At 38.1% G+C, this 11,617-nt stretch overlaps 1 protein-coding gene across 1 annotated transcript; it reads right to left on the bottom strand.

Moving 5' to 3' along the window:
- Nucleotides 1-2,166: 2,166 nt before the first annotated feature.
- On the bottom strand, nucleotides 2,167-5,361 carry LOC120740982. The gene is made up of 4 exons (XM_040043573.1): nucleotides 4,871-5,361; nucleotides 4,587-4,687; nucleotides 4,036-4,191; nucleotides 2,167-3,939 (listed from the first exon to the last, which is right to left on the bottom strand). Exons 1-4 carry the CDS (start codon nucleotides 5,124-5,126, stop codon nucleotides 3,514-3,516), a joined length of 939 nt encoding a protein of 312 aa, XP_039899507.1. The 5' UTR covers nucleotides 5,127-5,361; the 3' UTR covers nucleotides 2,167-3,513.
- Between the last annotated feature and the right edge of the window lie 6,256 nt (nucleotides 5,362-11,617).

Below are 11,617 nucleotides of genomic sequence, written 5' to 3'. Positions count from 1 at the left end.
GGTAAATTGCGTCTTGCTTTTGCTGTTGTAATAGAATTGTCTCGTTCCAGCGAGGGGTTGTGTTAGACAGACCCATCAATTGGCACAATTGGACCACTTTATAAAAAATAAAGTATTATAAAATATTTCATTTTACACGATCATTTTCATTTGTCAATATGGGATCTCAGCAAAATGTTGCAGGAAGGAAGGAAAACCCACAGGCTCATATCAAATGAGGTTTTGCTGACTTGTTCAAATCCAGGGATCAAATTTGACAATGAATGTTATGTTTTAGATTTACACATACAAGTCTTTAATACTCAGTAAAATATTACAAGGTGCGACATTGGTTACGTGTGGATAAACCATGTAATGCTCCTCAGCTTTTACACAATATTATTTCACATTAACTCATGTTATTTATTTTAAATGTCTGAAGAGAAAGTGATAGTGAAGCTACTTTAAACACAGGATTTCCCCAGGCTCTCTACAAACCACTGTCATGTGTATTTGATAGCCTTCATTCCAGCCCTAAAAAACAAGTGGAATTCCCATCATTTATTATTGAATAAGTCCAAGAAAATGATGATAATATTTCTAAAGAAAAAGTATAACAACAAAAATAATACCTCTCTATCTCAAGAGCTGAGCCCTCATCCTTCACAAAAAACTCTGCTGCTTGTATCCACAGTCTAATTCTCATAGTCACTTCCCACAGCTCGTGACCACATGAGGGGAAGAACATACATCAACATGTAAATCACCCAGCTTCTTCACATTTAGCTTATGTGAATTTAGAAGATCTTGCCCAGCAAGCAACAAGATGCTAAACTTTATAAGTCAAACTTTTACTGCCGTCACAGTGAAACCACATAATAAGACAAATTTAAAGGTTCAGTTTTCCCAGAATTATCTGTACTCTGTTTGTTTGGCTCCCACCTGTTATCCTTCTCAGGTTTGAGCAGTAAACACAGACACTGACCTCTGCACGCACCAGGGAACGTCCCGAAAACTGTTTTGTTTATTTTGTTTTTGTCACTTTCAGTTTCTCTCCACCAGTTACAAGAAGTCATACGACTGCAGATCAGCACTTATATGATTTTGATTTATATAATAAAAGTGTTAGTGCTGCTGAGAGTCCAGCTTTATTTATTTATGTAATGATTAATGGGGTTTATCACTATATATTTTGTAAACTTGCACCTTGTAGTCAAAGTTGATCTGACCAGTGACGCTGTGTCTCATTATGACCTGGATTTATTATTTTATTTGGTGAGTTTGGGGGAATTATTGTGTTCCCTTTGCCACTGCAATGTTCTGAATGTCCATCAAACTGGATGTTAAAATTATTTAATCTGAATGTTTGTAAACTAGGACTGATGAGTCCACTCATAACCATCATATCTGGCACGACAACCAGGATGTAAAGAAGCAAAAAAAAAAACCAAACCAAACATTGTTCTGGTTACATAACAAACGCTGATACAAGCAATTTTTAGTTGTTAGGTAGTTTACAGTTTTCAGCTAAATGATTGTGTTTGAAATTGAGGTGTTATGATGAGCATCTTTTACATGTTTCAGCTTAAGTTTAACTGTTTTGTTTACAGTTCGTCTTGGGTTCCATATTTAAATCTTTTTGTGTATTTTCTAATATATCTTTTTTTCTTCTTCTGGAAACCAAAACAGTGCAGAGTATCACTTAACCAGCATTGAGGGGGAAAGGAGAACATGTGGGGAATTTTAGTCAGAACACGTTCCTTTTTAAAAAATAAAATACAATTTCTTTTCCTGATTAATTCAACCAGGAAAAAACCCCATTCAGATTCAAAATCTCATTTACAACAACACTAAAATACATAAAATTTTACAAATTATGATAGATGAGTGATCATCCACATAGAAATAGAAAGAAAAAAGTCCCAAAACATTTTCACATAGTAGTCAGATAATTTATCCATTAAAACATTTGCATGCCAATCTTTGCCGATTTAAAATTTTAAGCATTTATTTAAACTCACTTAGAGAAACAACTTGCTTCAAATGTAGCTCATTCTGGAGCTGATCCATTCCTTAGCGGTAAAGGACCTCATGCTGGGAACACAAGCACATAAGTTTACAATGGTTAACTGATATGCGTATCACGGACTCATAGGCCTTTATCACGGATGCCTGAGATCAAAAGCTCGGGTTGTCAACCTGGCAATAAGTCTAAAGGGCTCGGGCTATTTTCCAAAGATCAAGATCAGCAAACCTGGTGCAAAAAGTAGCACCACCAATGTCAGGGACAGGTTTAAGCAGGTGTGGACAACCATTGCGAAAGTAGAGCAGTGGGACTCTGGAAGCAAAGATGATTGATGTTTTATTTTATTTTATTTTATTTAGCCTAGTAAACCTTTATGTCCGGGGAAAAAGCGAGACACCTTTGCTCCTTGGAACATTACATATCAGAGCTTGGATGTTAAATAGAGATAGAAATTCTTACCTCAGTGCAATACATGCTGTGACTTACATGTGAATACGTTAACAATGATTTTACATCATTTAAAAAGAGTAAAAAATATACTGATATCCCTGGATTCACACTGAAACTTGGAATTTAAGTTAACCTTCAAACAGCTAAACTTTAATCAGATTAAGAGTTAAATATTTTATATTGTATAAATGAAGAACAGAATGAAAACAGGTTTTCCTGCATTCCCCAACTCAACAGCACAAAGTGATGAAGCCTTCTCCTGCTGAGACTGTATGACTAACCTAATAATAATAATAATTAAAAATCTGCATTTTAACTCAGTCACTGTATTAATTTAACTTTCAAATCAACATTTCATTTGGACCATATTTTTTTTAACAATGTATAGTAAAAAAAAATCACATTTTAAATGACAGTGTTCATTTTCTATACACTAAGGGAAAAAAAGGCAGAAAAAAAAATCTACAGGCTTGTATTAAATATGGTGTTGCAAGCTTTTCTTCCTCAGAGACACATTTTTATTTTTAATTTCGAAAATGAAACAATTAACTTAAATATGCTGAATGTTTTACACAATGACTTTAATTAAACATAACAAAGTTTTATTAAAAGACACATTTGCTTGAAACAGTTTAGAGGAAATAAGAGCATTGACACTGATTAAACAAAACAAGGTTTTCCTACACAAAACATTTGTTCTAAACAGATTTAATATCACGTAGTTTGCAAACGTGATGTTAAATCAAACAAAATGTGTGATAAGGAGACGACATATGTTATATATGTAAGTAACCAGAGGACAGGATGTGCACACAGAATGTTTAACCTTATTCTAAGTTTATGAATGAATAGCATTTATCAGATTTATCATTACAGTTCAGACATGACACAGCTGCAAAGATCATATTTGGTAATACATTTCTCACTACCATCATTTTTTTTTTTTAATGCGATGACATTTAAAGCAGAGAATTAAAAAACACAGCATGGTACATTGATTTAAAAAAGACACTCTTAATTTAAAGAAAGTGAAACTTAACAGCCTCGTGTCTTTCCCATTATTTCTTCTGCCAGACAGGTATAGAGGTCTGTCTGGGGGCAGGAATACACCTGGTTATCAAACATGTACCGGAGCTCTTCAGACATACAAAACAAAATGACACATTGCATCGAGGGCAGTGAACCGATTTACAATACTTCTTGCTGTGCTCCAACAGTAACCCACAAGTGGGACAGGCACGAACAGAGGGACACTCCTTCACTGAACCAAAGGTGATAGTTGGGCATTTATTTAGTGTCTCTAATGACTGGTTGCAGCAGCCACGATTTCCACAGCGGTCCTTCCGAGGCCGCGCACCCTTCCACTCCCTCAAACACTGCCAGCAGAATTCAAACGGCCGTCCTTTTACTGCTGTGCACACTTTACAGAGGACATTCAAATCTGATTCATTCTCTCTCGTCACAGTGGATCTGCAGCCAGGACACTACATGGAGACAGAGGTGGGACAATATGTAATACATGATGAAATGTCTAACAATTCTCCATTTACATGAAATATATATGTTAATGAATCACTTACCATCTTAGTCGTATGTGTCTGCCTGGCAGCATTGAACGCCATGGTTCTTCTAAAATATACATTTTCTTGAGGCGTCAGCAGAGCCATTTTACAAACCTCTGCAAAAGTCCACTCGACGTTACAACCAGACGCACCACACACAAACCTGCTTTCACCCTTTATTGAAACATAGAAAGGTGCATTATTTATACAGTTCAGGGGTTGAAAACAAACGACAGAACAATCTCATGAATTGCAGTTAATATCTTTAGGTTAATCTTTGATTAATAAAACTATAAACACTATGTTGTGTGAGGGTTACTTCATATTATCAACAAATGAAATAGTATCGTTCCAATCCAGTCCGCAGGAAAATAATAATAATAATGGCGATATATTGGGCATTGTTTTCTTGATTTATTCACGTGCATGTAGCATTAAAAACATTAACTTCTGTAATTTCAAGACACAAGCAAAACTATTCTGCCCTGTTTAAAATCTGAATTCTGCCACTGTGTCTGATGTTGTCTGTTATTTATTTATTTTAATGAAGCTGACCCTTAGTGGCCTACCTGGTCCAACAACCTGCGACACCAGTTGGTGAGAGAGGTCGGGGTCACAGCGTGACCACAGGACATCTGAGCTCTGAGAGATTTGAAGCCTTCACACAAAACTGAGAACAATCACACACAAGCAAAAAAATCAGTGTCACACGCGAATAAATGCTAATGCGTTTTGTTTAACCTAGGCTAATGTGAGCACAGGTAAAATTATTGTATTTAATTATTGTCATTAATTCTATATTAAAGTTGAATCTGTTCGATGTCACTTCGAAAAGTGCCCACGTGACACTTACAGTCCAAATCATCCTCTCCATCGACAAATTTAAGTGTTTTGTCATGAGGGTTGTAACACTTCTCCTGTGTTGTTGGCACGCTTGGGGGCGTCACACTGCGAAACAACAACAAACAGATCAGAATGAACACTTCCGGTTTCACTTCAAAAAAAGAGAGTGTGTGAGCTGCAGTGTTGCGCAGTTTTTTGATACTTGCACACAGCTCGCGTTTCTTCTTAACATAAAGTTTTTGATCAGCGGCTTCGTGTTTCAGCATCACTGTGATGTCAGACTGTGACACTGAATTATCGCATTGTGCAGTTTACAACCGTAACGAAAAGTCAGAGCATAAAAATCGTTAGCAGTGAAATCGGAGCAGCAGATGTAACCTGAGTTGTTACCTGTGCAGCAGCAAAGGCGGGGGCAAGTACATCGGCGCTCTGTCTGCGGGACACACTGGATACAAGTAATAGACATCTGGCACGTTGATGAACGGAGCAACACCCGAATCTTGGTGAGGTGAACACAAAGGTGTGGTCCGGTTGAACATCTGGCTTGGCTTTTACTGTCACTGCGCACTATCTGTTCACGGGAGTTTATCCAGCGGTCGACTAAGAATCGTGTTGTTCTGCGGTGAATATGAGCAGCGATACTCCTCCCTCCCTCCCATTTCTTTCTCTCTCCCACTGTGTGTGTGTGTGTGTGTGTGTGTGTTTTCAGGGCCGCACCTCTGTAGTTGGTAAAATTCGAGTTTAGCCTTGCCTGCTGGTTTTTACGACGAGTCCTGATTTTATTAAAAGATTTTTTTTTTCATTATTTAATTTCATTCATTAGTGTTCATTTTGAGAACTAATTCTAAGTTTCGAGATTGAACTCGAAATAGTTGAAAATCAAAAATGAAAAAAGTCGAAATACCTTTTTCGATTTATTTTTTAATCGTTTGGAGTCAAACCACCTCCTCAGTGCTGCTACATATCCTACAGCATGCCTGGTGTAGATGAGTTAGTTAGACAGCTCTCTTTTTGTGTCTTGTGTTACAACATGCACTCTCTTTACTGCACGAGCGTGCAGACAATACAGGAAGTAAGAAATAGCACAATATATGCTATATATACATAAATATAAGTCACATACTGATAAATATTTGAATAACAAAGAAAGAAATAAGAGTATGTGCAAAAAGGGTGTGGCTATTACAGAATGCAGTGTACAGGGAGATGGCCACAGGCAGGAATCCAACTTCCTTACACCAGCACCAGCTGTTGGAAATACCCAGGAGTCTTTATAATTCCACTTTGGCCTGGTAGGCTTTTACCTCCTCACCAGAGAAGGTAAACAAAGATGACTCTGTTTAACCTTATATCTGGTTGCCATGTAATGTAAATAGATCTTCCCTCCCCCTGGTTGTGTTACACCAGAGCCATAACTTTAAAGAAATGGAAATGCTAAGATGTTGGATGCATTAGTGTAAATTCAGTGGATTCAGTAATCTACTGAATCCTTTCAGTAGCATGATAGCACTGTGATTTGGTTTGATCCTTAATTGTTATTGTTTGTTCTTATTTGAATGTCTAGAGAAAATCACACATCCATCCATTCACCTCATTGCCATAATAAACCTTTAAGAATAGCTTTCTGGATCTTGTCTTTAAATATGCACACAATATGCACCTTCCTCCTTGCTTGGGCAATGGCTCTAAAAGCAATCTTGTCACAGACAAACAGAATAACATGGTATTGAGGTGAAAAGGAACACGATTTGTCCCGTACTTCAGCTAGAATAGAAAAAAAAGACAAAGCTGGAGTTATTCTGTGTTTTTATGCTGCACAGCTGCCTCTTCTTCACTCATCCTCTCCCCCTCCCTCTTCTGTTGCTACTTCAATCATGAAACTGATCAATGATCAGCTGATCGGCTTTTCTCTCTTGTTTGTTTATCGCCCACTTTGCACCAGAAAGAGGAAGCCAGCAGATTTCACGCTGAACAACAACAGCGCGTTTAAGCTTGATCAGTTGTTGTTAGAATTTATTTAATATTACTTTCTAGGACCAGCTGATGTTTGCTGGAGCCACAGCTGTAAAAGCTGCTGGTCATGATGTTGGTTTGGTTATCTGGTGAGAGGGAAACATGAAGATGAAACCAGGAGATGTCCTTACTGAATCATCAGAGCTGAACAGGTGATGGACAAACAGGTTTACCTTTTAGGTGACATGAATGAGTTGAAGGGAAGTTATGAACTGTTTCTGAGAGACAAATAACACCAGGATCCTTTTCTGTGTAGCTGGCAGCTGGTAACTGTGCAGGGGCGGGTCTAGCAAAGTTATGCCAGGGGGCCAGGTAGAGCATTAACAGGGAAGGGGGACAAAAATAAATACTTTTCTGTCCGTTCAGCTGATGTAAACTATCCACCCTACAGTGTAAACATAATGTGTGGCAAAAGTAAACCATGCGATTTCTTATAACTCGATTTAAAATGATAGTGAAACTAAATTAGATGTGGAACTTCCCTAACAGTCCAAACGCATCTGTTGGTGTGGTTTTTTGATAAAGTCACCATTGTAGGCTCATATAAGCTGCAACCGCTAGTCTTTGTGAACAGCTATTTGGGACAACCCTCCTAAAAGGAAAAAGCCATCTCAATTATAAATTCAGCCCACGCCCATTCTGACTTTAACATAACCTGAAGCAGCTCGTACCGCTCACACACGATCCAGACAAACAAAATGTGCAAGTTTAGCTTGTCTGTTCTCTCACCGGCAGGGGAGATGGGGATTCTTAAGTTAAACCCCTCCAAGAAGCAGCGGAACACGGTCAGTGACCTGAAGAAAGGAGCGCTGAAGCTGTTTCCCAAGAAAGGTAAGCCTAAAACCCAAAACAGATCAAAGAGAAAAATTACTTCTTGAGTGATCACATGGCTCTGTTGTAAGCCTACATTCAAATGTTTTTGCCTATTTTATGAATCTTTTAAATTATATATTTAAAAAAAAACTACATGAAATGTTTAATTTTATTGGTAACAATAATATAGTTAAGAACGATTTAGTTTGGCGTCATTGTTATGTGAGGTATTTGTGTAGCACAATAATGCAACACACCAACTTCAACCACACATTCAAGTGGACATCTCAGTCTGAGTAAACATGTGAGCTCAAGCCAGCTCAGACAGGCTGTGTTAACAGATATGACCACAATTACAAACACGTTTCCTGTGTACTGTGTTGCTGTTTCAGTAAGTCGCACAAACTGTGTTGTTGAGGTTTTGTTTTTTACAGTTGAATTAAATGTTTTTCACACTTAGTTTAGTTTTAGTTGAGCAGTGGCCACAGTCATGTGCTGTCTGAGTGCAACTTAAAGATAACAACCTTCAGTCGTGTTCAGGGAACATGATATAATTATTTGTGACATCTTTATATACTTAGTGAGGTTCGTCTCTCTCCTGTGTTGTGTGTGTAGGATATCTTCTGGGTGAAATCCGGCTGGTTGTCGCAGGGAAACCACTGGATGATGAATCTGCATCTCTGTCTGAATATAGGATCAAACCCTCGTCTGTGGTGCAGATGGTGGCGAAGGTCCACGGTGGCTGATCATCACTGATGCACTCGACTGCATCCACAAGACTCACAGCAGGACTGAAATATCAGACACCAAAGGACAAAATCCATCATCTTTGGCTCTTTCAAGACTTTTCCCATACCTGCTTAGAGTTCAGCACTAATTAATTATGATGAGCTGTAAATGATGAATAATTAGGATGTAATAATGTATTTTGTGTTTATTTCCCTGCTAAGCTGTGTAACTTGCTATTTGTTGGTATATCAAAAATAACTATGAATGTATATCATTTGAGATATTTTTCCATCTTATTCAATAATAAAAAATTTTTTTTCTTTTTTTACAGTTTGTGTTCTGAAAACTAATCTCAATAGTCCATTACTACAGATTCCACTCTGCTACACGCAGGCATTAAAAATCTGTTTGTTTCTAATAGGCACCACCTATCACTGCTCTAATTCACATACCTGATATACAGAGTAATATGAAGAAGAGCTGGCTGGTAGCTAAAGGTGAAAATGCAAACCGTGGGGTTATTCTGTCTGCTTGGGATCGGAACAGCATCCAGCTACAGCTCAGGACCGCTTCCTCATCAGTCTCTGCCATGACACCCAGCCACAGTTTCCTTTTGGACTGTTGGGTGCTGCCTTTAGATTGCAGTTGCCGTTAGGCAATATTATTACCACACCAGTTTCTGCTGGTGGCTTATGCAGTATAGCAGTTCATCTACTAATCAGAAGGCTGGTGGTTCAAACCAAAGCAGACAGTGCATAAAATGAAGCTTTTGAGGCCTCACGGTCCTCTGATGTGAACATAAATGAAATCTGTGGGAGGATCCTAAACATGTTGATCTGTCTTTAACTGGGCAGACCTCATATCATAGTAAAGCCATTTTTTACTTGCACAAATATATATTTTTGCCACTTTGCTGTTGTTTTGATTCTGTTGTCTTCAACACACTTCTCAATATGGCTTGGGTTTTCCCCTCGCGGCACCCTGACATTTGTTGCCTTTGTTTCCTTGATTGTGGCATCTACGTTGAATCCTTTTTCATTACTCAGCTCGTGCCGCACTCAGCTTTGTCATTCTGTGACTCTCTTTCCTCACTGCACTCCCAAAACAACCCTTCTCTCTGCTGTAGCAGATTCTCAGTCCCTCTCTTTCAGCTGTCCTTTCAGTTTTCTCTGAATTATCACCATTCACCTGGTATCCTTCTCAGGTTTAGAATGAGCAGTAAACACAGAAGCTGTTGTCTGCACACACCAGGAAATGCCCTAGATTGTTTTTTATTTATTCGTTATCACTTTCGGTTTCTCTCCACCAGCTACAAAAACTCATGCAACTGCAGATTAGCAGCCAGGATTATTTTGTACATTTTATTTTATGTAATCAGTGTTAGTTCTGCAGCGAGTCCAGGTTTAATATCTTATTTTGTGCATTTATTGGTTTTATCACTCTACTTTTGGAACCTTGCATCATGTAGCCAAAGTTGTGGAAAGTACCCGATCTACCAATCAGCTTCGCTGGGCTGTCTTATCAACTGGATTTATTGTCTTGTTTGGAGAGATTGAAATGGTTATTGTGTTACTTTTGCCATTGTGGTGTTATGAATGTGTATCAAACTGGATAAAAAAATGATATGATAATAAGATTACTGATGAATCCACTCATACCTATCATTTGGCACAACAACCAGGATGTGAAACAGCAAAAAAACCAAAACAAACATTGTTCTGGTTACATAACACACATTGGTGCGGGTGTATTAGGTAGTTTCCAGTTTTCATCTCAATGACAGCATCATGCCTGATAAAGTGATTCAACTCGAAACTGAGCTAGTAGGCATTATGATGAGCATTATTTCTATGTTTGAAAGTTATTTTAATTTTCTGGTTTACACGTCATCTTTGGTTCCATATTTAAATCTTATTGCATATTTTCTGTAATACCCTTCTGCTGAAAACAATGCAGCAAATGTTCTTCTTTGTGCCACTTAACCAGCATTTAGGATAAAGGTGGATCTGTGGGGAATTTTATCCGCAACCTATTCATGCTGGAAAAACAAGGCTTTAATTATCGCTTTAAATAACTGAAACTAAGTAAAATATACTATCTCATGGAATTAAACTGAAATGAAGGAATGCATACATAAAGTATATGCAGGTTCAACCATATTTCAGATTTATGAATAAATGAAAAGTTTCAGACTTGTTATGGTCCTTGTGACTTAAACTAAAAGCAGTATAGGCAAAAAAAATCACATGTGACAGCAAAATATCTCACCAACAAAGCCAATAATGATTACATATGCCAAATCTGACCTCATGTTATAACCAGAGAAGGACATGAAACACAGTATGGGAAATTACATTACACGCAAAGAAAACAAAGCTCCAGCAGGCTGCTGTCTTTTTCCATCATTTCATCTGCCTAACAGGTATAGAGGTCTGTTTGGCGGCCCACACACTGGAGCATTGTGCAGATATTTAACTTGTTGTCACGCATTCAGTCTTCAGGCACACAAAACAAAACTTCACCTTACATTGAGGACAAACAGAGAGATTTGCAATGTCCCAACACTAAGCCACAGGTGAGTAAGGCATGGATGGAGGGACATGGACTCCCTTCACAGACTCAAAGGCAGTACTTTTAGAGACTGACTGCAGCAAAGAGGTCTTAAAGAGGTCTTTCTGAGGTCGTGGATGCTTCCTTCAGATAATTCCAGCAGAATTCTGTATCATTTCTTAACGTATCATCTAATGAAACTGAATATTTATTTGCATGTTTCAGAACTGCATTGCAAGAATGTTAGTACGATGCCTCATATATAGAGATCCGTGGTTTTAATCCACCAGTGTGGAGTTTGTATGTTCTCCCTATGCTACTCAAAAATCTGGCTTCCTTCCAGAGTCCACTGACATGCATGACTGTAAATGGGTTTTAGGTGTGCCCTGGCCTGTCCAACCTTAATGAGAAACACATGGGTAACAGCATGACCAGGGACAAAAAGAAAGATTAAACAATAATAAATTAAAAATTTAAAAATTTTGTTCAGTTACATTCATATGTAAGAATGAAAAGCTGGTGCGCAGTTTCCTACCGTTAGAAAACCTCCATCCTCCAAAATATTAAAACAATAACCAGGCAGTCCGATCTAATATGCACATCAACAATGTAGTTATTAGACCACATCGTGCTTTACCTGAGCAGCAGAGCT

Source organism: Simochromis diagramma, unplaced genomic scaffold (assembly GCF_900408965.1).
Source record: "Simochromis diagramma unplaced genomic scaffold, fSimDia1.1 OVJJ01000656.1, whole genome shotgun sequence".
NCBI lineage: Eukaryota > Metazoa > Chordata > Actinopteri > Cichliformes > Cichlidae > Simochromis > Simochromis diagramma.
Note: the sequence above shows the minus strand (reverse complement) of the source record. Positions and strands in the feature narration are given on the sequence as shown.